The sequence below is a fragment of the Chiloscyllium plagiosum genome, unplaced genomic scaffold (assembly GCF_037043375.1).
Source record: "Chiloscyllium plagiosum isolate Xiang-an unplaced genomic scaffold, Cpla_swu_hap1 HiC_scaffold_47, whole genome shotgun sequence".
NCBI lineage: Eukaryota > Metazoa > Chordata > Chondrichthyes > Orectolobiformes > Hemiscylliidae > Chiloscyllium > Chiloscyllium plagiosum.
This window is the reverse complement of record NW_028270185.1, coordinates 28,418,957-28,446,713: the sequence shown is the minus strand read 5'-3', so window position 1 is coordinate 28,446,713 and position 27,757 is coordinate 28,418,957. Positions and strand designations below refer to the sequence as shown.

Sequence of the window (27,757 nt, the reverse complement as noted above, 5' to 3'; positions counted from 1 at the left end):
CACACTTGAACATATGTTTATTATACAAACAACCATATGTTTATGACAAATTGAATATAGCTTTATGTACAACTGAAGACAGATAATAATAAGAAATAATTAATAACTAACAGGTTTATTGTACAATCGAACAAATTGCAGAGCATGGAGTACAGGAGTTAGAATGCCTTGTTGCAGGTGTACAAGAGTTCTTTGAAGAAGTAACAAAGGGGATTGATGAGGACAGAGCAGTAGATGTGATCTATATGCACTTCAGTAAGGCTTTGACAAGGTTCCCCATGGGAGACTGATTAGCAAGGTTAGATCTCATGGAATACAGGAAGAACTAGCCATTTGGATACAGAACTGGCTCAAAAGGTAGAAGACAGAGAGTGGTGGTGGACGGTTGTTTTTCAGACTGGAGGCCTGTGACCAGTGGAGTGCCACAAGGATCCTCTACTTTTTGTCATTTACATCAATGATTTGGATGTGAGCATAAGAGGTACAGTTAGTAAGCTTGCAAATGACACCAAAATTGAAGGTGCAGTGGACAGCGAAGAGGGTTACCTCAGATTAAAACAGGATCTGGACCAGATGGGCTAATGGGCTGAGAAGTGGCAGATGGAATTTAATTCAGACAAATGCGAGGTGCTACATTTTGGGAAAGCAAATCTTAGCAGGACTTATATACGTAATGGTAAGGTCCCAGGGAGTGTTGCTGAACAAGGAGACCTTGGAGTACAGGTTCATAGCTCCTTGAAAGTGGAGTCGCAGGTAGATAGGATAGTGAAGGCAGCGTTTGGTATGCTTTCCTTTATTGGTCAGAGTATTGAGTATAGGAGTTGGGAAGTCATGTTGCAGCTGTGCAGGACATTGATTAGGCCACTGTTGGAATATTGCATGCAATTCTAGTCTCCTTCCTATTGGAAAGATGTTGTGAAACTTGAAAGGATTAAGAAAAGATTTACAAGGATGTTGCCTGGGTTGGAGGATTTGAGCTATAGGGAGAGACTGAACAGGCTCCGGCTGTTTTCCTTGGAGCGTCGGAGGCTGAGGGGTGACCTTATAGAGGTTTACAAAATTATGAGGGGCATGGTTAGGGTAAATAGGCAAAGTCTTTTCCCTGGGGTCGGGGAGTCCAGAACTAGAGGGCATAGATTTAGGCTGAGAGGGGAAAGATATAAAAGAGACCTAAGGGGCAACTATTTCACACAGAGGGTGGTACGTGTATGGAATGAGCTGCCAGAGGAAGTGATGGAGGATAGTACAATTGCAACGTTTAAGAGACATTTGGATAGGTATATGAATAGGAAGGGTTTGGAGGGATATGGGCCGGTTGCTGGCAGGTGGGACTAGATTGGGTTGGGATATCTGCTCGGCATGGACGGGTTGGACTGAAGGGTCTGTTTCCATGCTGTACATCTCTATGACTCTATGACTCTATGACATGAGTGAGGTCACATTTGGAATACTGTACACAGTTCTAGTCGCTCTACTATAGAAAGTAACTATTAAACTAGAAAGAGGGCAGAAAGGATTTACTAGGATGTTACCTGGACTGGAAGGTTTGCGCTACAAGAAGAGATGAGATAGGATGGGACATTTTTCCCTGGAGTTTAGGAGATTCAGGGGTGACCTTATACAGAACTATAAAATCATGAGAGGCGTAGATAAGGTAGGTAGCCAGCAGCTTTTCCTCAAGGGAGTCTAAAACTCTGGGGCATATGTTTAAGGTGAGAGGAGAGAGATACAAAAGGGCATAGAAAGGCAGTTTTCTTCACACTGAGGATGGTGAGTGTCTGGAATGGGCTGCCAGAGGTGGTGGAAGTGAGTACAATTTTATCATTTAAGAAACATTTAGACAGGTGTATGGATGGGTTAGATATGGGGGTACATGGACCAAACACAGGCAAAAGGGATTAGTTTAACGGTGAAAACTGGAAAGCATAGGCATGCTGGCCGAAAGGCCTGTTTCTATGATGGCGATCTCTCGGACTCTTTTATAAAAGCTTCACAATCACAGCTCCATCTCCCTGTGCTCGACGGTGAATATCACCCACACACCGACACACTCACCAGCTGCTACTGAAAGTTTCTATTGAATACTCCACATCGTTCCCATTCTATTTCGGAATTCCAGGAATTGTTTTACTTGAGCCAATGTAATATCTCATGTGTTTCACTTGATGGAGGTGAGAGATTTACACCTCTCAGTAATATCAAGTCCAAATAGTTGGCAATTTCTTGATCCTTTGATCACACAAATACTCGGACACCAGCCCTGCATTCTCTCAGTGATCGGAGTTGCTTCTTTCCATCTGAACTGAACTGATTCCTCCATAATCTAAGAAAGAAATTAATGATTAATAACCAACCAATTAATAAAGTTAAAATGACAGAATCATTCATAATTTTCCAATTGAAACACACATTTTGAAATCAAACTGTGAGCAGCTACACAGTAACAAATGGGTGTAAGTGGTGGGGGAAAGAGAATCTAATGAGCTGCTGCACACACAGACAGTGCTGTAAGAAACTAAGGTGTTGATATTTGGGGAATGATGTAAATTGAGGATGTAGTTGGAGGGGGAAATCGCATTGGACTTGTAATGCAGTGACCTAGAGTACAAATGCCAGCAACTGGCTGAATTTTATCTCAAATAATTAAACCATCTGGAATTGAAAGTTAGTTTCATAGTCACCATTTTCATAGAACCTAATCAGTGATTGCTGTAAATACACATCTGCTTCACTCATGTCCATCACCAAAGGGAATCTGGGAATCTTACCTGGTCTGGCCCAGAGGTATTTTCAGAAGACATTTAAATAGTTCTGACTGATATACAATGTGTGGTTAAAGATGTATCTTTCAGATATGAATATGAAATGAAAATGGGATGGATATCTGGTTTCAACTTTGGCACTGAAGCTTACAACACATGTAATGAACACAGTAATGACTCCTTCCTAATGACTGGTATCAAGACAGATATGGGCAAGGATTCTTATTTTGCTGATTTTTACATCAGTTCACACTGAAATGTTGATTGCACTTTGAACACCATCTTAAAGAAGTGCTTCAAATGGCAAGGACGGAGAATAGATTCCGGCTGGGGAGCATCAGATTCTCAGTAGCAACACAAGGGACCAAATTCGTTAATTCGTGAGGACACTCAACCAGACTAGACCTGAAACTCGCGTAAAGGGAACCAATAAGAGATAACAACTTGTTTCAACTTAATGAGATGGGAATCGCAGAGGCCATGGGGCTCAGCAGGAGAAAGAGCATCCACCAGAGGGTGGTAGTGAGAAGTGACTGAGGAAAATTCTGGGAGTTGAATCACTAGAACAGGGAAGGAGATTGCTGAGTATTCAGTGTCAAAGAACAGTTAGATTAACTCCTGGAAAGGGAGGGTGAACAGCAGTGTGTGTGATTCAGATGGGAACTAACAATCAACAACTTTAAGGCAGAGCAAAGAGTGTCTTTCAGCAAGGTGATGGTCCTCCAGGAGCAGTTGATGTTTGTCTCGTTGTGCGTCCCGGGGAACAGACTCTATAGCACAGAGTCTTGTGTCATGGAACTGCTCAGGACGAACCTTGACAAAGGCCACTGCATCTTTCTCCAGACTTCCTTTGCAAAGACAAATTCCAGAAGGAGATGTGTGACAGTCTCTCTTCCCCCCCACAACCCCTTAGAGAGTAGCATGCTGAGGCAAAGAGAGTCTGGGTTCGAGAGAGGCAGAGAGAGAGAGAGAGAGACAGACAGACAGAGAGACAGAAAAAGAGAAAAAAAAAGAGAGAAGAGGATTCAACGACAGGAGCAGGGCTGTCTAGTTGCCTACATGCAGTGCCTTGGTGAGACCACACCTGAAGTCATGTGTATAGTTTTTGTCCCTTATCTAAGGAAAGACATTCATGCATAGAAGGAATACGACAAAGGTTTTCCAGACTGACTCATGGGATAGCAGGACTGATGAATGAAGAGAGACTGGATCAGTTAGGACTATTTTCACTGTAGGTTAGAATAATATGGGGCACCTTTTAGAAACCTACAAAATTCTAACAGGAAAGGTCAGGGTAAACACAGGAAGGATGTTCCCAAGGTCCAGAACCAAGGGTCAATGTCTAAGGATCTGGGGTAGGCTATTTCGAGCTGAGCTGAGGATAAATTTCTTCACTCAGGTTGAGGTGAGTCTGTGAAATTCCCTGTCAGAGAGAGTGCTTGTTGGCTAAAACACTGAATGGTTGGAAAGAAAAAGTTAAATATTGTTCTCAAAAAGAACAGAAATTTCTGGTGAAACTCAGCAGGTTTACAGAGAGAGAAAAACAGAGTCGGCTGTGAAGAAGGATCACTGGACTCGAAACATTAACTTTATTTTCTCTCCACAGATGCTGTCAGGCTTGTTGAGTTTCTTCAGCAATTTTGGCTTTTGTTTCAGGTTTATAATATCTGTATTTCTTTGCTTTAGTACGTCATGTTGTGGCTGTGCAGGCCATTGCTTTGGCCACTTTTGAAATGCTGCATGCAGCTCTGGGCTTCTTGCTATAGGAAGGATGTTGTGAAAGTTGAAATGGTTCAGAAAGGATTTACAAGGATGTTGCTGGGGTTGGAGGGTTTGATCTAGAGGGAGAGGCTGAATAGGCTGGGGCTGTTACCCTTGAAGTGTGGGAGGCTGAGGGGTGACCTTATTGAGGTTTATAAAACAATGAGGGGCATGGGTAGGGCAAATAGACAAGATGTTTTCCCCAGGGTTAGGGGATACCAAAATTAGGGGGCATAGGGTTAAGTTGAGGGGGCAAGATTTAAAAGGGTCCTAAGGGGCAACTTTTTCACACAGAGGGATGGTATGAGATTGGAGTGAGCTGCCAGAGGAAGTGGTGGAGGCTGGTACAATTACAGCATATAAAAGGCATCTGGATGGGTTTATGAATGCGAAGAGTTGAGGGGGATTAGGGCCAAATGTTGTCAAATAGAGTCTGTGATGATGCTGCTCCTTTAACAAGGTTTTATTTTTAAAAGAATTTGTGCAATGAAAGGGGAATGGTCACTTCCGCCAGCTCAGCTTTTCTCTGGTTTGATTTGGTTTTTGGACGTCTGGCTATTCACTGAAAGCAGGCAGGTAGTGTTTTGAGGCTGCTGATCCAAGAAACAGTTACGTGAAGCAGGTTCGTGCTGATCCTCTCTGTCTGACATCTCTCTCCTGTAAGACCCTGTGTTTGATGCTACCTTTTGCGCCACGAGGTGTTTATGGGGATTGTTGCAAGTATAGGGAACAGGTAAAGTCTGTTTGGTTTTTGGATAGGTGAGATTATTTAATTGGTGGCACAGTGGTTAGCACTGCTGCCTCACAGCACCTGAGACCCGGGTTCAATTCCGGCCTCAGGCGACTGACTGTGTGGAGTTTGCACATTTTCCCTTTGTCTGCGTGGGTTTCCTCTGGGTGCTCCGGTTTCCTCCCACAATCCAAAAGATGTGCAGGTCAGGTGAATTGGCCATGCTAAATTGCCCGTAGTGTTAGGTAAGGGGGTAAATGTAGGGGTATGGGTGGGTTGCGCTTCGGCGGGTCGGTGTGGACTTGTTGGGCCGAAGGGCCTGTTTCCACACTGTAATCTAATCTGTAATCTAATCTAATTCTGCATTCGGTTCTCTTTTGCTTCTATTTCATTGACTAATCTTGTAAATAAATTTGGTTTTGTTTAAAATGAAGTGGTTTGACCAATGGCACCTCTCCTGGAATATCCACTTTACACCTTCTTAAAACAACGAGCAATGTTAGGGTCTGGGCTACTTTTTTGAAATGTTTTGAGGGGGTCTGGCCTGGTCCATAACAAGTCAGAGACATGTACGCACAGAAACAGATCCTTCAGTCCAACTCGTCCATGCTGACCAGATATCCGAACCTAATCCAAAAATCATTCAACACCAGGTTATAGTCCAACAGGTTTAATTGGAAGCACTAGCTTTCGGAGCACTGCTCCTTCATCAGGTGGTTGTCCGGAACAGTGCTCCGAAAACTAGTGCTCCCAATTAAACCTGTTGGACTACAACATAGCGTTGAGTGATTTTTAACTCTGTATACCCCAGTCCAACACTGGCAGCTCCACATCCTAACCTAATCTAGTTCCATTTGCCAGCGCTTGTCCCATTTCCTTCCTATTCTTGTGCCCACCCAGATGCCTTTTAAACATCATAATTGTACCAGCCTCCACCATTTCTCTGGCAGCTCATTCCATACACGCACCACCCTCTGCATGAAGAAGTTGCCCCTTAGGTCCCTTTTCAATGTTTCCCCTCTCACCCTAAACCTACGCCCTCTAGTTCTGGACTCTCCCATCCTAGAGAAAGAACTTGTCTATTTACCCTAACCATGGGACTCATTATTTTATAAACCTCTATAAGGTCACCCCTCAACCTCCGATGCTCCAGAGAAAACAGAGTTTATTCAGCCTCTCCGTACAGCTCAAAGCCTCCAACACTGACAACTTTGTAAATCTTTTCTGAACCCTTCCAAGTTTCACAACATCCTCCCTCTAGGAGAGAGAGCAGAATTGCACAGAATATTCCAAAAGTGGCCTAACCAATGTCATGTACAGCTTCAACATGACCTCCCAACTCCTAGACTCAGTCCTCTGACCAATAAAGGAAAGCATACCAAATGCCTTCTTCACTATCCTATCTACCTGTGACTCCACTTGCAAGGAACTATGAACCTGCACTTCAAGGTCTCTTTGTTCAGCACAGTCCCCAGGACCTTCCCATTAAGTGTATAAGTCATGCCCTGATTTGCCTTTCCAAAATGTAGCACCTCACATTTATCTAAATTAAACTCCATCTGAACTAGATTAATTTGGGGTATCTGTTCGACATGGACAGTTAGACAAAAGAGCCTGTTTCCGTGCTGAACATCTCTATAACGCCAGGCAGATAAAGTTCTTAAGGGTTAAAGGGGTCAAAGATATCAGGGAGAAAACAGGAACAGGGTTCAAGTTGGATAATCATCCATGGTATATATAATGATAGATCAGGGTCTATGGGCTGAATGGCCTGCTGCTGCTCTGATTTTCTATGTTCCGGTGAATTAATATGTTAAGCACCCCTGAAGAACTTGCTGTGGACATGACTTAAGGAAATTATTGTTTACAATACAATGGAAATGTTTAATGTTTTAACATATGCACTCACTGAATCAGCTCCAAATTCTTGCAGTTGATGATGAAGTTTCTCATTTTCGGAATGCAATCATCTGTGAATTTATTTCCATCCAGGTATAGCATTGACAATGATTCGCTCTGACTAAATGCCATCCTCAGGTCTTCAATGCAAGCAAATGTCAGATTGTTATCCTGCAAACTAAAGATTGATAATTACAAATCAGTTTTCAATACAGCTCGAAAAGATAAAAGAAATTCCACTGAGAAGGAAAAGCAATAATTGGATCAGCATAACAAAGTGAGAAAGCTTTTGAACCATCAGCCTCCTTTTCATTTTATTTGACTCAGTAATGACGAACTAATAATCAATTAACTTTAATGCTTTTAGTCTTTAACACTATTATTCCTTAATTGAAAGACATTACTCTTAATTTTGAAAAGAATATGCGTACCTACAACCTCACAGAATCAAACAGGGTACAGTGCAGGAGGAGGTGATTCGAGGCTCCGAATGAGCAATTCACTTCCTGCCACTCTGTATCCCGTATCCCTGTGCACTGGGCCTTTCCAGACCAAAGTTTAATTCCTTTTTGAACACTTCAGTTGAACCGGCCTCTGCCCTGATGTCAGTCAGGCACAACATTCCAACCTTAACCAGTCACTGTGCAGAAAAGATTATCTCACATTGTTCTTGCTTCTTTTGGCAATTTCTTGAATTTTTGTGCTGATATACTTGATCATTTCATGGCAGTGAACAGTTTATTGCTACCGACTCTTTCCACTGTCATTATCATTTTTAATACTTCATTCAAATTACATCACAGCTTCCTTTCCTTAATGGAGACAGATCCGATGTTTTCAATCTATCTTCAGACCTTATGTTCATGATCCATGAAATCCTTTTCATGAGACATTTCTTCCTTTCTCCGATGCCCTGCATCTCTCCTCAAGCATTGTAACAACGTGGGATGTAAACACATCAGCTTAGGCCAAATTGTATTAATTGAACAAAAAAATTAACTTTTTTACTTTCGTCTCTGAATCTTAACAACTCTTTTTGTTGAGAATCTGAAAATTGTGCTTCTCTAGTTGGAAGAAGTGTGGTTTGAACTGGCTCCTGAATGAATGGCTTAACTGTACCTTTAAAATAATGCTCTTTCCTTGATCTTTTAGCTAACGACCCTGTCCCATCATTCACCATTTTAAACATCTCCATTGGTTACCATGTGACCATAATTTCCACAAAAAGATTCTGATTCAATTTCTCCCTAATATCTTCCTGTTGAAATTTGATTGCAGTCTAATATATACTTGTTGTGCAGAACAGAACAGAATACTCCAGGTGCAGTCTAGCAAGATCGAAGAATGTGGTGCTAGAAAAGCATAGCCGGTCAGGCAGCATCTGAGGAGCAGGAAAATCGACATTTCGAACATAAACCCTTCATCAGGAGTCCTAATGAAGGGTTTATGTTCAAAGCATCGATTCTCCTGCTCTTCGGATGCTGCCTGACTGGCTGTGCTTTTCCAGCACCACACTCTTGACTCTGATCTCCAGCATCTGCAGTCCTCACCTTCCCCTATATTTTCAACAGTGGTCATGCCAAAGATACAGCAAATTCCCGACTTGCCACAAATCATTGCACATAAAATTTGGGGTTAATGTTGGGAAGATTACCTACTCCAATCGCTTTGTTTTGCATTCCGAATGCGCCAATGATGCAGACAAAATGTTGACTCCTGTATCTCCAATGTTATTGTCATTCAGCCTAACAGCCAAGGAGAAAAAAACAATCAAGGAATGGGAAATCTCTCCGATTAACATAACATAAACTTCACCTTACAGAAACTCCATCCAATTGTTTCTCATTGACACACTGAGGCATGGGCAGATAGAACAGTGTTGTGCAGTATTAGAAAACAGATTGAAATCTTGCATAACTATTCTCACTGAATTAGTTGGTGACCAGTGAACACATATTTCAAACAATAGATTAATTGTTTGGTGAAAAATGAGAGGTGTACAGTTCTTATCATATATTTTACTCAGTAAATTGCTGTTACTCATTCACTGACTGAAAGGCTATTGACAGTACAACCCAGCATAACTCTGAAAAGAGGAATTTGATATATACCTGAAGGAGAAAACATGTGATAGCTTTGAGGGAAGAGGAGGGGAATAGGATGAAGTGTGTAGGCCATTTAAGGAGCCAGTGCAGACATAATTGGCCAGATGGCCTTATTATGTACTACCCATTTTATGACCTGGAAATAGAATATATAACTTAACCCAAAACTGGACACATGGGATTCAGGGAGAGCTTGCCAATTGGATACAAAATCGGCTTATCAGCAGGAGACAATATGGAGGGTTGTTTTTCAGACTTGGAGGCCTGTCACCACTGATGTTCCACGGGGATCGGTTCTGGCTTGTGTTTTGTTTGTCACTTATAGAAACGATTTGGATGAAAATACAGAAGGCATGGTTAGTAAGTTTGCAAATGATATCAAAATTGGTGGCATAGTAAAGAAGAGGATTTTCTAAGGGATTTTGACAAAATGGGTCAATGGGTTGAGAAATGGCAGATGGAGTTCAATCTAGATAAATGCATTTTGATACAACAAACTTGGGGAGAGGTTAATCAGTTAATGGGAGGGCTTTGGACAGTGTTGTACAACAGAGGGAGCTGAGGATTCAGGTACATAATTCTTTGAAGTTTGCATTGGTGAGGCCTCTTCTGGAATACTGTGTCCAGTTATAGTCACTTAGGTAAAAGAAGAATATTGTTAAGGTTGAGGAGGTTCAGAAAAGGTTTACCAGGAAGCTTTGATCTGGAAGGTTTGAGTTATAAGGAGAGGCTGGATAGACTGGGATTTTTTCCCACTGGAGCATAAGAGGTTGAGAGGTGACCTCAGAGGGTTATAAAATCATCAGCGGTATAAAAAGGCTTAATGGTAGGTGTCTTTTCCCGAGGATGGGGGATTTCAAGACTAGGGGCACATTTTTAAGGTGAGAGGACACAGAGTTAAAAAAGTCACAAGAAGAAATTATTTTAAACTCAGAGGGTAGTTCCTGAGGAAGTGATGGATATGGGTGCAATTAGTGGCAGATGGAGTTTAATTCAGATAAATGCGAGTTGCTGCATTTTGGGAAAGCAAATCTTAGCAGGACTTATACACTTAATGGTAAGGTCCTAGGGAATGTTGCTGAACAAAGAGACCTTGGAGTGCAGGTTCATAGCTCCTTGAAAATGGAGTCGCAGGTAGATAGGATAGTAAAGAAGGCGTTTGGTATGCTTTCCTTTATTGGTCAGAGTATTGAGTACAGGAGTTGGGAGGTCATGTTGCAGCTGTACCAGACATTGGTTAGGCCACTGTTGGAATAGTGTGTGCAATTCTGGTCTCCTTTCTATTGGAAAGATGTTGTGAAACTTGAAAGGGTTCAGAAAAGATTTACAAAGATGTTGCCAGGGTTGGAGGATTTGAGCTATATGGAAAAGCTGAACAGGCTGGGGCTGTTTTCCCTGGAGCATCGGAGGCTGTGGGTGACCTTATAGAGGTTTACAAAATTATGAGGGGCATGGATAGGGTAAATAGACAAAGTCTTTTCCTTGGGGTCGGGAAGTCCAGAACTAGAGGGCATAGGTTTAGGGTGAGAGCGGAAAGATATAAAAGAGACCTAAGGGGCAACTTTTTCACACAGGAGGTGGTATGTGTATGGAATGAGCTGCCAGAGGATGTGGTGGAGGCTGGTACAATTGCAACATTGAAGAGGCATTTGGATGGGTATATGAATAGGAAGGGTTTGGAGGGATATGGGCTGGGTACTGGCAGGTGGGACTAGGTTGGGTTGGGATATCTGGTTGGCGTGGACAGGTTGGACCGAAGGGTCAGTTTCCGTGCTGTACATCTCTATGACTCTAAAAGATATTTCGATAAATACATGAGAAGGAAAGGTTCAGAGGGATATGGGCCTGGAGCAGGCAGGTGGGACTAGTTTAGTTGGGATTACGTTCAGCATGGACTGGTTGGACCAAAGGGTCTGTTTCCATGTTATTTGACTCTATGACAAGTGGAACGCAAGACAAAAAATTGATTGTCTTATATTCAATTTTTTAAAACATTTGTGCAATTATATTCCATTGAACTCATCCATATGTAATCCAGCAAAGAGTAAAAGCAATGGTTAATTGTGAGGCATTATTGCCCTGCTTGGATAACACAACAAAGAAAAAGACTTATAGACATCAATCAATCAATAAATTCCTGCTTCTCTGATGCATTTAACAATACACAAGCCATGTTTTCAGTTTCAAGCAGAATGGATAATAGTTTATCCCAACAGTCATGTAAAATATGTGGTGATGAGCTGCCCAATCTCCCTGCTGCTGAGGTGAATGGTGAATTTGGTGCTACCACAAATGGCAGATCATGCCTCCTGTAAATCACAGACTGTTGAACCTCTATTTCAAACCCACCCTGACCTCACCCGTAACAGTTTCAGATACATGAATGGCAGCCTTGCTGTGTTAGCAACGTATTCTGCATTGAACTAGGTACAGCATTCACTTACTATTTATCTAGTGAATGGTTGGGTCAAATACAATATCAGATTAGCTTTGGTTTGTAAAAGTAAACTACAAAGGATGATATTCATCTCTGCAATGGCACACAATTGGTGACAGAGGTTGGGTTCAACAGTTTGATTTGCCACCTGATCTCCATTGCTATTCTCTGTCAGTGAACTGTGTTCAGTCTCACACCAGGTCTGTTCATTTAATTGAGGGCCTCTTAGGATTAGTGTTCAAACCTTCGCCAACTTTTCGTTTAATTTATTATTTTATCAATTTTGATTTGTAGCTGTGAACTGCAATGAGCTGGAAATGATCTTTGGATTGTGAACAGCAACTTGTGTTTCAACAAAACAAACAAACAAGCTGCTGTTTGTTCGCGAGGTGGGGCCTCACAGGTAATGGCAGGTTAGCTCTTGATCAATAGGATCCTGTAGATGATTCAGCACAGTGGGAGAGCAGCACATTGAACTAGATAAGAAATGTTTGGGAATTGATCAGGCCAGTACCTGGGAATTGTTGTTTACAAGCCTGGGATAGAACATAAAATCGAAAGAACTGTGGATACTGGACATAAGAAACAAAAACAAAAATTGAGGGAAAAGCGCAGCAGGTCTGGCAGCATCTGTGGATAGATATATTTCGGTCCAATGAGCTTTCCTCACAACAGCAATTTCCATTTGTTTCTGGGAGAGAACGAGATGGTCAAACATAGGCATAGATCACAGTTTAAGTTGGTTTTTGGGACTGTGCTTTTGAGAGAATGAACTTAGCTATTGACGTTACAGCATGAAGATTTAAATGCTCCCTGCCTAACCTTCCACTTTATTTCAGAATTTCAGTTCTCAGAGTGAATTCAAAGGTGGCACAGATTGATATCTTCAGAAAATTAACAAAGAAACCATTAAATATACATTGAGAGTAAGATATGAAAACCACTTAATCTGGCCAGTTTTGTTACTTTATTTTAATTATCCCTTCACTGTGTTTATTTGTCTGTCTTTTGTGTGAATTGCCCTGAAAACAAGGTTATTGGTTTCAAACTTTGTTGTTTAAGTTTGCTGTGCTAAAGTTCCTATATTGGTAATAAATTGCTTTTTTGTTGTTGTTTCAGTTATTAACCTACCGTCTAGGTTTCATTATCAACGGAGTCTGCGATTGGTTATAAAGTCTGGTTAGGAATTGCTGAGGTTAAAATCTTTGAAGGTTTTAATTTTACTCTGTTGTGAACACAGAGGTACGATGATTTGGCTCGGTTCTTTGTTTCCTTGTCATAGCACTAGTTAAAGACTCTGCCAGACTCCTTGTGGCTTTGAATGTCTCACAGTGTAAGACCAACCAAGTTAGCCTGGTGCTTTTTTTTTGTTATAGTTAGAGCACTCAGTATCAAGGTCAATGCGGTAGTAGCGTTAAAAATAAATAAAAAGCATGGAAAACTCCTTGACTCTCAGAAAAAAAACGAATAGTAATTGTTATTCAGCTACTATAGTGACAAGTGGCTCAACAGTTAGCATTGTTTCCTCACAGCACCAGGGATCTGGGTTTGATTCCACCCCTGGGTGACTGTCTGTGTGGAGTTTGCACATTCGCCCAGTGTCTGCGGGGGTTGCCTCTGGGTACTCCGGTTTCCTCCCACAGTCAACTATGTGCAGGTTAGATGGACTGATCATGCTAAATTGCCCATAGTTTCTAGGGATGTGCAGACTAGATGGGTTATAGAGTCATAGAGATGTACAACAAGGAAACAGACCCTTTGGTCCAACTCGTCCATGCCGACCAGATATCCTTAATTAATCTAATCACATTTGCCAGCATTTGGCCCATATCCCTCTAAATGATTCCTATTCATAAACCCTCCAGATGCTTTTTAAATGTTGTAATTGCACCAGCCTCCACCACTTCCTCTGGCAGCTTATTCCATACCCACACCATCCTTTGTGTGAAGAAGTTGCCCCTTAAGTACCTTTTAAAGTACCTCAGTCAAGGATAGTAGTGGGAAGTTGCGTGTGGAGGCTGAAGAGATTGGGGAGACACTGAATGAATACTTTTCGTCAGTATTCACTCAGGAACCGGACATTGTTGTCGATGTGAGTACCGAGTCACAATTAAGTAGAATGGATGGCTTTGAGGTATGTAGAGAAGAGGTGTTGGAAATCCTGGAAAGGGTGAAAATAGATAAGTCCCCTGGGCCTGATGGCATTTATCCTAGGATTCTCTGGGAAGCAAGGGAGGAGATTGCAGAGCCATTGGCCTTGATTTTTATGTCCTCGTTGTCTACAGGAGTAGTGCCAGAAGATTGGAGGCTAGCAAATGTGGTTCCCTTGTTCAAGAAGGGGAGTAGGGATAACCCTAGTAACTATAGGCCGGTGAGTCTCACTTCTGTTGTGGGTAAAATCTTAGAGAGAATTGTAAGGGATAGGATTTATGAACATCTGGATAGGAATAATGTGATCAAGGATAGTCAGCATGGTTTTGTAATGGGCAGGTCGTGCCTCACAAACCTTATTGAATTCTTTGAGAAGGTGACTAAGGAGGTGGACGAGGGGAAAGCAGTAGATGTGGTGTATATGGATTTTAGTAAGGCGTTTGATAAGGTTCCCCATGGTAGACTAATGCAAAAAATACGGAGGTATGGCATTGAGGGTGAGTTGGAGGTTTGGATTAGGAGTTGGCTGGCTGGAAGAAGACAGAGGGTAGTAGTTGATGGCAAAGGTTCATCTTGGAGTGCTGTCACTAGCGGTGTTCCGCAAGGATCTGTTTTGGGACCATTGCTGTTTGTCATTTTTATAAATGACCTGGAGGAGGGGTTAGAAGGTTGGGTGAGCAAGTTTGCGGATGATACGAAAGTCGGAGGAGTGGTAGACAGTGAGGAAGGATGTGGCAGGTTACAGCGGGATATTGATAAGCTGCAGAACTGGGCAGAAAGGTGGCAAATGGAGTTCAATGTAGCTAAGTGTGAGGTGATTCATTTTGGTAAGAGTAATAAAAAGATAGGGTACTGGGCTAACGGTCGGATACTTGGTAGTGTGGATGAGCAGAAAGATCTAGGTGTCCATGTACACAAATCTTTGAAAGTTGCCACCCAGGTAAATAGTGCGGTGAAGAAGGCATATGGCGTACTGGCTTTTATTGGTAGAGGAATTGAGTTCCGGAGTACTGAGGTAATGTTGCAGTTGTACAAGACTCTGGTGCGGCCGCATCTGGAGTATTGTGTGCAGTTTTGGTCCCCATACTATAGGAAGGATGTGGAGGCACTGGAACGGGTGCAGAGGAGGTTTACCAGGATGTTGCCTGGTATGGTAGGAAGATCGTATGAGGAAAGGCTGAGGCACTTGGGGCTGTTTTCATTGGAGAAAAGAAGGTTTAGGGGTGACTTGATAGAGGTGTACAAGATGATTAGGGGTTTAGATAGGGTCGACAGTGAGAATCTTTTTCCACGTATGGAGTCAGCTATTACAAGGGGGCATAGCTTTAAATTAAGGGGGGGTAGGTATAGGACAGATGTTAGGGGTAGATTCTTTACTCAGCGAGTCGTGAGTTCATGGAATGCCCTGCCAGTAGCAGTGGTGGACTCTCCTTCATTATGGGCATTTAAACGTGCATTGGATAGGCATATGGAGGATAGTGGGCTAGTGTAGGTTAGGTGGGCTTGGATCGGCGCAACATCGAGGGCCAAAGGGCCTGTACTGCGCTGTATTCTTCTATGTTCTATGTTCTAAATCTTTCCCCTCTCACTCCCAGATCCCAAGGAAAAGACCTTGCCTATTTACCCTAAACATGTTCCTCATGACTATATAAACTCTATATGTAAGGTCACCCTCAGCCTTCAATGCTCCAGGGAAAACAGTCCCAGTCCATTCAGCCTCTACCTATAGGTCAAACGCTCCAACCCTGGCAACATCCTTCTAAATCTTTTCTGTCGCCTTTCATGTCCCTTTAAAATGCAGGGATAGGGGAGGGGTCTGGATGGGATGCACTTCAGAGGGTTGTTGCAGACTAGATGGTCCAAATGACCGTTTTCTGCTCTGTAGAGATTCTATGATCCTATGAAATTCATATCAGGTGGAATTTATAAGAGAAAATCAATGGGTCATTGCAGACATGTTATCTAATTTCACCCGGATCAATACATACCTTAGAACTTTGCACTTGTGGATTGCAGGGGCCAATCGTTTGATCCCCTCCTCCTGAATATAACATTTCTCCAAATTCAACTCCATCACTGACTCACAAAGTTGTACAACATGAGACATTACAAAACAGTCCATTGGGTTCAATCTCAGTGCATTCTTTGGATTGGAGTCCCCAAAGTTCAAACGCTCCACAGATCCAATGGTCTTCTGAACTAAAGCTCTATTCTGAGACTCCGACAAATAATGGAATATGTTCAGCAGTTTCCTCTTTCCAGTGACTCTGTCCATGTTTTTGATTTCTGCCTGAACATTGGCCTGCAGCCAGTCTATCACCTGACTGGTCGTGTGATGAGACAGCGGACCCAGGAATGGTTCCAGATTTCGGGATGAAGTGGGTGTTGAAAGACCAACTAAAAATCGAATAAAAATCTCAAACCGACCATCATCCTTCTTAAAAGCACAGTGTAGCATTTCCACCACGTTCTGATGCTTTGGACTCAAATACTGAGCCAGGGCGGCCAAGAATTCCTGGATGGTAAGGTGGAGAAATGTGTACACAATGTTTTTAGCTGTGTCATCCCTTTCCAAGATCTCCATCATGAATCCTGAAATGAATTTGCTGGACTCCAGCTGATGCTGAATGAAGTGATTCTCATTAAAAACAATTCTCCTTTTCGAAACTCCCTGGTAAGCCAACTCCCCGAGTCGCTGTAAAACCATCCGCTGGTCCTCAACATCTCGCTTGTGGTTGTCCAAGAGATTGGAAAGGTAGATGGAGAAAAGTTGAGTGATGGTTTTGGGAAGAGGTTGCTTGCACTTCAGCTGTGTAAAGAGCGGGCCTAAGGTTGAGCAAATGATCCAGCAATATGAAGGGTTGTAGCACATGGTGTACAGGATCTCATTCTCCTCGATGTGTTTGAAGACATTGGTAGCAAGTTGCTCACTGCCAAAAAACTTTCTGAAAAATTCTTTTCTTTCATCAGCAAGAAAGCCCAGGATCTCAGCCCAAAGGTTGACATTGGCCTTTTCCAATGAGTCAAGGGCAGTCGGCCGGCTGGTAACCAGCACAGAACAACCTCTGAGCAGCTGTTGCTGTACCAGGGAGTGCACCATTTCAAAAACTTCACATCTGCAGTCAGGCGCAACACAGTGATTCGCAGAGACATCACCAGCCACGTGGCCAGTGAAATCAATCTGGTGTTTGTACTCATCTAATCCATCAAAAACCAAGAGAAGATATTCAGGTTTCATCCAGATATCTTCAATTATCTTTTCTAAATAAGGGTACTGATCCAATACCATTTCAGTCAGAGAAATGGCTCTGTTGATAGCATTAAGATTTCGAAATGTGAAATGTAGAACAAATTGGAACTGAGGATAGATGTTTCCTGCTGCCCATTCATGGACCATCCTCTGCACCATTGTTGTCTTACCAATGCCAGCCACTCCGCTAACCACCGTGGTGCCAGACAGGCTGGAGTGGCCAAAACTGCTCTTGAATAATTGATCAATCCGGATTTTTTCAAGTTCGCTGGTGACGTACTTCCGCTGCCATTCTTCATGTTCCCTGCCTCTGGAAAGGAGCTCATGTTCCACTAGTCTCCGTTCACGCAGAGTGGAAATAATGATAAGCTCTGTATATCGATCAGTGAGGGAAATGGTCGTTATTTTGCTGTCTCCTTTGATGGTGTGTTTGACCACATGCTCGGTTTGGTGGAGGAGGTGTTGCTTGTGTTGATCTTGTATACCTTTCATGACAATGATCAAAATTATGTTGGCATTGTTCTTATTTGTTAATTAACTACATTAAAACAATTAACGAGAAGCAAGGAGGAGTTTGAGTTGGGTAGCAATACAAAATATGTGAGTCGAATCCAAATTTTACTACGCTGTGCTAGAAATTAATCTTATCGAATAAATATTGAATTAAATTAAATATAAATCAGGGAGAATCAGATGGATTATAGTAGATTTTACATTATAACAGACAAGCCCCTCCACTCTATCGTCATCTCCATTTGAGGAGAATTTAACATTAGAACATGTGAGAAGCCAAATATTATCACATTGTTCACTTATTATTACTTACTGTATTCATTTTTGTTTTGTCTGTTGTCCCCAGTGGAGATAGTATCAGAGTGTTTATAAGATTGATGTCTGCTTCAATCTCAGACAATTTATACCTAATGTAAACATATGGCCCACTGGCTGAATAGGGACTGTTTATAATACTCACTTTTTCAATGCTTAATGTTGGGAACAGGATGACAAACCAGTGATACAATTAAATGTGCTATGTGAACCATAATTATAAAATAACACTGTCGATGTATAAGGATCACATTGGGATCTTCCACCAATTTTATCAATTCATTGTCCATTTCAGTGCGAAAACTGAAGCCTCTCATTGTACAGTCTAAGATTGTATGTGAATGGACTCCCTATCTATTCTGAATCTTCATGTGAATCTACCTATACCCAGCTTGACCCCATATTTGATTTCATGTTTTAACAAGTCCGAGACATAGACGAAGCAAATCTTATCTCGATATGAGCCTAAATATGTTTCCAAGTCAACTAATTGCCTGGCCTGACAATTGAGTACAGTCTTTGACACAGCCACTCTACGTCAGTAAGATTTCAGTCCAAAGATGTGCAGGTCAGGTGAATTGGCCATGCTAAATTGCCCGTAGTGTTAGGTAAAAGGGGTAAATGTAGGGGTATGGGTGGGTTGCGCTTCAGCGGGGCGGTGTGGACTTGTTAGGCCGAAGGGCCTGTTTCCACACTGTAAGTAATCTAATCTAATCTAATCTAATTTCAGCAAATATGGGCTCTTCACAAATCCAATGTTTCAGCACTGTGTGTAGAAATGTGTTTCTGGGATATGTGACTTATTGAAAAACAATTCCTTATCTAGTCCTGGTTGATCAATTAGGTCAAGCTAATATCATTGTAGCCCTATTTGTGCCTTCATTCAATGCCCAAACAACATCTGATACATGTTGAACTCTAGTACATATGCAGTCGGTAGAAATATGACACTTGGATGTTTAAAGATTCTGTTTCTATACGTGACCCAAATCCTCACCTTTTTGAGGTCAATGTGCGTTTCAAGTCATTGCCCAGGGTGGAGCCGACATATGAATCAAGACCTTCTTCAACCAGTACATACATATCAGTTCAGTCTATCCACACTATGGGACCACACTCTAACTTCTGTATTCATCAGATCTGACTTCATCAGTAACTAGTCTAGAACCAATTGTGATCCTATAAATGACATCATCTTTACTCAGTCTGTCATGTATTTGATTTAAGCTTTAACTGGGTCTGGAGCTCTATGTGACTCCAGCCCAATACAGACTTTGTAGACTCCGAGACTCTGGCGATATTGAGGTTTACATTTGCATAAAGGCACCCGACGGCCTTGTATTGACAGTAAAAGCAAGACTTCTTTTCAGACCCTGATGTGACTGAAGGGAAAAGAAATAATGGCCTGACAAAGTACCAGGGAAGATTTTGAAACCAACTGACTTGCAAAACTGAATGTGACTTTGTGGTTCAGCATCTAAAACTGGAAGGTTGGGCTCAGTCTGCTCCAGAGCAGCTGGGAAAATCAAAATGAGCATTCAGCAATTTCCAACAAAGCTCAATATCACACATGTGGCATATAATTTGTGGCAGATGGAACACTGTCCATGCCCAAGTTCCAGTTCATTTGCTTTGTGTTGTAACTTGAATTGCATTTTATAGAAACAGTTCATGGTAATAATTTGGAGGGTTTGTTTCCTCTCAGTGATGAAATGTGAGACACAAATAAAATGTTAGAACTTAATTAATGCGGTACGTTTTTATGATTAACGATTACTTTTATTTTGACTTACCTTTGAGGTGATCTGATAGCTCTCCTTCCATCTCTCCAATGTGTGCATTATAAAGCAAGTCAAAACCTGGGAAAGATGTTTCATTTCATTAGTAGTGTGTGGCAGCCTCATCCATTAAGGAGGCAACCATGTTTGATTGCTAGAAATACTTGGACTGTACAATACCTCTGCTCTGAATTTCTTTCAGAATGAGTTTCAGTTTTGGCTTTGATTCTTGCATTTTCACCAATGTTTCCCAAAATATTCGTTCTCTGCAGCCATTGGTTTTGGTTACTGTGTTCAGAAGATGTTTTGTTGCTTCCTTTCTCTGTTGATGCTCTGAAAGATTACGGATATACTGGAATATAAAGAGAAGAACAGGTAAAATAGAAAGGGAAATGGGAAAAGGGAAACAATAGATGAAGGAACGGAATGGAAGAATGAATTGATGGAGGAAATGAGGGAAAAAGAAAGATGGGAAAGAAACAAACAAAGGAAGAACAATGAAATAAACCAGAAAGAAACAAGAAAAAGAAGAAATAGAAAGGAAAACAATGAAAGAGAGAAAATGATAAACAGCAGTGTCGTAATTGTGAAAAGCTGTTACATTAATGATATTCGATTGGTGAAGAATATTCATCTCAGCACACTGATGAGACCTTGCCTCCACTTGTGAAGAAGAACTATGAGGGAGACATTAGTAGTAGGCAAAAACAAGGGCTGCAGATGCTGGAAACCAGATTCTAGATTAGAGTGGTGCTGGAAAAGCACAGCAGTTCAGGCAGCATCCGAGAAGCAGGAAAATCTATGTTTTGGGCAAAAGCCCTTCATCAGGAATAGAGGAATCTATTGGATATGACATGAAACTTGTAGTTAACAAGTCATGTGATAAACAAAACTGGACTCTACAATATTGGAAGTGGAAGTTTTGGGGTTTGAGTTTGAATCCATAACTGAGCTGAAAATGTGTTGCTGGAACAGCGCAGCAGGTCAGGCAGCATCCAGGGAACAACAGAATCGACGTTTCAGGCATAAGCCCTTCTTCAGGAATCCATAACAGGAATCCTGTTTGAATCCATAACACTTGAACTATGATGCGAAGATGAGATCCATGTTGTCACTTTAACAGTTTGTTGTGCATTGCCTTTGATGCTAGAACCACAACACCTTCAATGAATTCCTACATTAAAAGTGGACTAGTTTCACTGCTATATCCAAAGAAACAAAAAGGAAATCCAAAACAATAGATTAGAAATTTTGTAGGAAACATTGAAAAGTTTGTAATTGCCAGGATTTTATTGCAGTAAGAATTGAAAGGATATCAACGGTCATTATGGTATTTGGGGCAATTTGGGTAACTAGTTCTGATAACATCATGAAACTCCAATAATTGAAGTCATAAATATTCTTCAGCTCACCAACAGACACAATATTAACATCACTGCAACTGCATGAAGTGTTGCCTTTTCAACGTGTGTGCTTACAAAGAACAAAGAGAATTTACAGTCCAGGAACAGGCCATTCAGCCCTCCAAGCCTAAGCCGATCCAAATGTACTGTCTAAACCTGTCGCCCAATTCCTAGCATCTGTATCCCTCTGCTCCCCACCTACTCATGCATCTGTCGAGATGCATCTTAAATAAATCTACTGTGCCTGCCTCTACCACCTCTGCTGGCAACGTGCTCCAGACACCCACCACCCTCTGTGTGAAGTACTTGCCACGTGTATCCCCCTTAACCCTTCCACCTCTCACCTTGAAAGCGTGACCTCTTGTTATTGAATCCTTCACCCTGGGTAAAAGCTTATCTCTATCCACCCTGTCTATATCCTTTATGATTTTGTAAACCTCAATCAGGCCCCCCCTCAATCTCCTTTTTTCTAATGAAAATAAACCTAACCTACTCAATCTCCCTTCATAGCTAGCACCTTTCAGACCAGACAACACCCTCGTAAACCTTCTCTGCACCCTCTCCAAAGTGTCCACATCCTTTTGATAATGTGGCAACCAGAACTGTACACAGTATTCTAAATGTGGCCGAACCAATGTCTTGTATAATTTTAACATGACTTGCCAGCTCTTATATTCAATACCCCGTCCAATGAAGGGGTATATATACTGTATGTCTTCTTGACCACTCTATCCACCTGTGCAGCAACCTTCAGGATACAAAGGACCTGCACTCCCAGATCTCTCTGCTCATCAACTTTTCCCAAGGCTCTTCCATTCATTGTATAATTCACTCTTGAATTAGTCTCACCTAAATGCATCACCTCACATTCGTGTGGATTGAAAACCATCTGCCACTTTTCCGCCCAACTCTCCAGTCTATCTATACCCTCCTGTATTCTCTGACAGTCCCTTATGCTTTCTGCTACTCCACCAATCTTCGTGTCATCTGCAAACTTGCTGATCATACCAACAGTGCCCTCTTCCAGATCATTTATGTATATCACAAACAACAGTGGCCCCAACACTGACCCCTGTGGACCACCACTGTCACCTTTCTCCATTTCGAGAAACTCCCTTCAACTACTACTCTCTGTCTCCTGTTGCTCAACCAGTTCTTTATCCACCTAGCTAGAACACCCTGCACACCATGTGACTTCACTTTCTCCATAAGTCTACAATGGGGAACCTTATCAACTGCCTTACTAAAGTCCATGCATACGACATCAACAGCCCTTCCTTCATCTATCAACTTGGTCACTTCCTCGAAGAACTCTAATAAGTTGGTAAGGCACGATCTCCCCCGCACGAAACCATGTTGTCTATCACTGATAAGCCCATTATTTTCCAAATATAAATAGATCCTATCCCTCAGTACCTTCTCCAGCAACTTTCCCACCACCGACGCCAGGTTCACTGTACCCGCAATATCCCTACTACCCTTCTTGTAAAGGGGGACAACATGAGCAACCTTCCAGTCCGGCACCTCACCTGTATTTAAGGATGCTACAAAGATATTTGTCAGGCCCCAGCTATTTCCTCTCTCGCCTCCCTCAGCAACCTGGGATAGATCCCATCTGGTCCTGGGGATTTGTCCACCTTAATAACCTCTAGCCTACCCAACACATCCTCCCTACTTGTGTCAGAGTGATCCACTCCACCAAGGATATGCAAGTCCTGGGCCTCCTCCACCACCAAATCCTAACCACCTGATATCTAGAGGAAGAATGTCTCATCTTCTGCCTTGGGACCCCCCAACCACCCAGAATCAATATGGGTTTCACCATTTTCCTCATTTCCCCTGCCCCCACCTTCTCCTAGATCCAACCTTCCAACTCAGCACTGCCCTCTTGAACTGTCCTACCTGTCCATTTACCTCCCACCAATCTGCTCCACCCTCCTCTCCAACCTATCACCTTCACCTTTATCTACCTATTGCATTCCCAGCTACCTTCCCCCCCCCCCAGCCCAACCCTATCTCTCAGTCCCCTTGGGCCACCCTCCCATTCCTGATGAAGAGCTTGTGCCCGAAACGTCGACTCTCCTGCTCCTCGGATGCTGCCTGACCTGCTGTGCTTTTCCAGCACCAGAGATTCTGATCTCCAGCATCTGCAGTCTCACTTGCTCATACTTAAAATTAAATTGGGCGATTTTTCTTTTTCAATTTCTTTCTGGTTAGTGCAGACATGCTGCACTGAATTGCTTTATTCTGTATCTTTATATTCCTATCGTACCAAACCCACAACCCTGATATTCAATCTACAAACAATGTGGACTTGGAAATATTCTACCTTTCATTCAGTGCAGCTGTTTAATAATCCTGGATCCCAATCCTATCGAGAATTCAGCTATATCACATCAAATCGAGTGCAATGCTTCATGAAAGTATGTCGTTCCCAACTTGGCAAGAACAATTAATGACGCAATGCAAATGCTCACCGAGCCACTGGGGAGGAAACTTAATGAAATGATAAATTTGCATGTTATTATACTTCACTTCGATGTTAATCATTATCTGACTTAGCTTGATGGTTCATGTTTCTAAGGAAGCCTTTCTTCCACCAAGGAATAATTTGTTTTTGGAATCATTAAATGTTTCCTTCACAGCTCTGGTCTTAATTTGTAAACATTTTCCCGAAGGTTTTTTTTTTACTGTGGAATAGCAGGCGTGATATACTTTTATAAATGTATGTCATTTGTCCAAACATGAAAGGCTCTTTCCTTCAATATGAATTGATAAATTTTCAAGCTGTGGTCATTCTTGGTGACAGGCATATTCACTATGGCAAAACTCTTTACTGTATTCATTACATGTAACTTGTTTTTGTTTTGTTTAAAAATATTTTGTAGTTTTAAGAAACCATTTTGAATGAACGCTGCGTGTTAATTTCCAGTCACATTTACCAGTTTGTTTTGTACGTTTTACAATGTGACACATGAGCACGTGGAAAATCTATATTATGATTTGACTAGAGACCAATTACCTTCACCTAAAAAGTAGACACAGTGAGTTCAAGGAACTTAGTCAGTGAAAAAAGCTGAATAATTCTCCAGCAACAAACAGCAACAGATTTTACTTAATTATATTTATGACAGTGGCCCAGAATTTATGCACCGTTTATATTCAACATCCAGAATTAACAAGAGGGAAATATGGGAATAGACTTTGATAGAGCACCCTACGGAGCATATTGATTAGCAAAAGTAATTAGAACAGTGTCCAGAGATTTCTCAGCTAAACTCACTGGACATGAATAACATGGAACACTACCAAGCCAAGAAAACTTCACAAGGGGTTGTAATTCCTCACTTTCAATGATCTGGACAGGACACTTCTTCAAGAGTCCCTCAACATTACCTGCCTCAGTGACATGAGTGGCACCTTACTGGTACTTGAACTTGAACTTCATAAGGTGACCTGTTTAAAACTTGACAACATATTTCTTATTTTTTTTAGATTCCCTACAGTGTGGAAACAGGCCCTTCGAAGAGTAACCTACCCAGACCCATTTCCCTCTGACTAACGCACTTAACCTATGGGCAATTTAACATGCTCTCTGCTAGGATCTTGTTGCTTGCAGAGCACACACAAGCTATTCTTCTCAGTGAAATATTCATCGTGGCATTTCTTCCATCTCGCTAAAACTGATCTGGTATCCTGACATTCTCTGACATGTGGTTTTCATCATCACATGATTTCATCCACTAACCACTAAGCCACCTCACTAATTTGTATTTTGCTCTCAGTTCGTTATCAGTCCTTCAAGTAAACAACTTTTCATTATTTATTTTTCTTTGAAAAAAATATTGTTTCAGTATTTTCTATTTTCTGGTGCATTTTTATTTTTGTACCCCTGACCCTTACTTTTATTGTTTTTCATATCATTAATGAGATGCACAACCTTGTTACTTTTCCTTAAATTTCCAAAGGTTCCTTCAATTACATGCCCACTTCAATCATTTTACTGATTAATAATAGAATAATGGAAAAATTCTATAATATAACTTACAGCATAATTTCCATTGCTCAATGAATCAGTTGCTGTTAATGTCAGGGCAATGCTCTCCACCAAGTCTAATATTGCATCCTCCAATCTCTCACAGTAGAATCGGGTAATCAGGTTTAACTCCCTGTCGCTGTAACTATTCAGCAATTGACTAATTCCTTTTCCATCATCGTCTGTCCGAAGAAAGTGAACAAAACATGCAATTAAAAATCTAATGTAAAAAGTTAAAGAAATATCACACCGAAAACCTTCTATTTTCAACCATTGATACAAAATATTAATTTGCAATAAATAATTGTGCGATTTTACTTGCAGACTCTTCCTGTCTCTATGTAGCAATTTCACAAGGATTAATGGTCTCTTTCTCCTCCTACATGACAGAGTCAAAAACCTAAATTGTTTCAGTTCTCATTAGTTATTTCTAATCACTCTGCCCATAGATATTACACATTTAGGGTAGCAGGCTGAACTTGAACACACTTAAGAATTCTAACCCTGCATCATTGCTGTGTTTTATTAGCATATGTTTCTACCCAGAAGTGTTATCACGTAAAAATGAGTTCTTTCCCACTGCAACTTCTTTTGTTGTTTTTTTTGTATAACGAGCAGCCACCATTAGTAAAAACTCATGTGTATCCAATTGATGATTTACAAGCGCAGCCTTTTTTGGGCAATGCAATACCAAATATAAACATGGCAGGGGACGTAGTAGAAAGAGAGGGAAGGGATAAAATTGAAATGGAGTTGGATGGGAAATAAAGCACTGTATGCCTCTGTGGTGTTCCATCCCTCTAAAGGCATTGAGATGGACATTCTGCGCCCCATCTCCAAGGACACCCGGGCTTGAATGGAACCACAGAAGAAGGACAGATAGTTACCTCCCTCCACAGCCACACTGCCAAGACCTGTTTACAACCAGCCTGACCATCCAATTGATGTTACGAGCTGGTTCAGTAAACTGAATTTTGTGTTTCCATGTAGCAGGATCGTGGGCCTAGATGATCTCTCCTGCTGCCACAGATCAAGTATGAGGGGATAAAACAACTGTTTTTGTTCATAGGTGGTCTGCCCAGTGGCCAAGCACCAAATACCATTCATCTGCAAGTTGTGCTCAGGCTATCCAGTCTTCTGAGATGCCTGCCATGCTGTTTACCATTCTGATAGCCACAGTCACTTCTCAGCCTTTCCTGAAATTGTAACATTCTATCCTGGAGTGTCTGATACTCATCAGGGAATATTGCCAGTAACACAGCTGATCTTTGAACTTTACCTTTTCCATTTCTTCCTTTCATTGAAGTACATTGTATTTGTCCCACATTTACTCCGTCCGTCATAATTTTGCATTTGTTCACCAGCTAAACAAAAGAATATGTACCATTGTTAGACTGATCAAAATGCTGGCGGAATTTTGTTGCTGCTGCTATTCAACAAATGTAAGCAAACTACATTCTAATAACAGCAAAATGATCGTGTTGATATCAAAATGCAATGACACTAAAAATATTTAACTGTATTGATTAAGATGAAGAGTCATCTAGACTCGGAACGTTAGCTTGTTCTCCCTCTGTGAATGCTATCTGACCCGCTGTGATCGCCAGTATTTGTTGTTTTCATTTCCGATTCCAGCATCTGCAGTCATTTGTTCCCGCACCTTGATTAAGATCTCAGTGTGTTACCTTCTGATTATATGATTGTCGTAGAGATCGACAGCACAGAAGAAGGTGATTCCGATTTATCCCCTTTTTCACACCTCTCTTAGTGACAGGTTGAGCAGATTAATATTTAACCGACACTGTCAACACCCAGCACAGTCAAGGCTTCCTGTGACCCGGCATGAAACGGTCTCACTCAGTGGGAGCTTCCATATCAATCCCGAAGGAGCGGGCTCGGGTTTGAGGACACACCTTGAGGGGCTGAGGCAGCGGAAGGAGCTTCCGGGGCCAGACCTGGAGGGGAGTGACGTCACAATGCCAGAGTAATGTTTTGGACAGAAGGGCTGCTGATTGGTCAGTAACGGTCAGATGACTCACTCTGTTCTGACCTGAAACCTCCATTCACCTTTCCCTCCCCATCAGGTTTAAGGGCAATGGGAGTTAGGCTGGTGGGGGAGCGGTACAGTCCTGGGATTTAGAGTGGGATCTAGACTGCTATTTCTAGAATTAATTGCATGTTTAATGTTCTTTAATGAGATTCTAACTCTAGGGCCGTCTAGTTTGCTGGAAGTTAATTTTAATAGACATTAATTTTCAATGAAATAGTTGTGAGAAGATTAAAATGGCAGTACACTGGGTAGTTTGCTTATCATATCGAATGTGGGAAATAAGAGACAGTTCGAACAGTCATGCCAACCAAACCTGTGGGAACTGTCCAATTGTAGCTTCTGTCAGATTACATGGGTCAGAGTGGGGACACACTTCGGGGCATTCAGGAAAGTGGGTGGAAAGCATCATAGACAGGAGTTTTAGAGTCGTGGACACTACCAAGGTTCAGGTAGGTAGCTGGAAGGGACAGGCAGTTGGAGACTGGGACACCCCTGTGGCTAAACCATCTCCAACATGTATCCTGTTTTGGATATTGAGAGGAGAGGAGTGGAGTGGTGGGTAGGGTC

The 27,757-nt window shown here is 41.8% G+C and overlaps 1 protein-coding gene across 4 annotated transcripts; it reads right to left on the bottom strand.

The window, feature by feature from the left end:
* Positions 1-27,077, bottom strand: LOC148136034 (NACHT, LRR and PYD domains-containing protein 3-like). Of its 4 annotated transcripts, none has more exons than XM_087983883.1 (9): positions 26,826-27,075; positions 26,420-26,504; positions 25,153-25,322; positions 19,882-20,053; positions 19,717-19,782; positions 15,834-17,580; positions 8,811-8,897; positions 7,163-7,330; positions 1-2,323 (listed from the first exon to the last, which is right to left on the bottom strand). In XM_087983883.1, the coding sequence occupies exons 2-9, from the start codon at positions 26,481-26,483 to the stop codon at positions 2,236-2,238; spliced, it is 2,562 nt and encodes an 853-aa protein (XP_087840009.1). In that variant the 5' UTR covers positions 26,484-26,504; positions 26,826-27,075; the 3' UTR covers positions 1-2,235. The 4 variants fall into 4 exon arrangements, with proteins under 4 accessions (XP_087840009.1, XP_087840010.1, XP_087840011.1 ...); XM_087983884.1 differs by lacking the exon at positions 26,826-27,075 and adding an exon at positions 26,659-26,768; XM_087983885.1 differs by lacking the exon at positions 19,717-19,782.
* Positions 27,078-27,757: the final 680 nt, after the last annotated feature.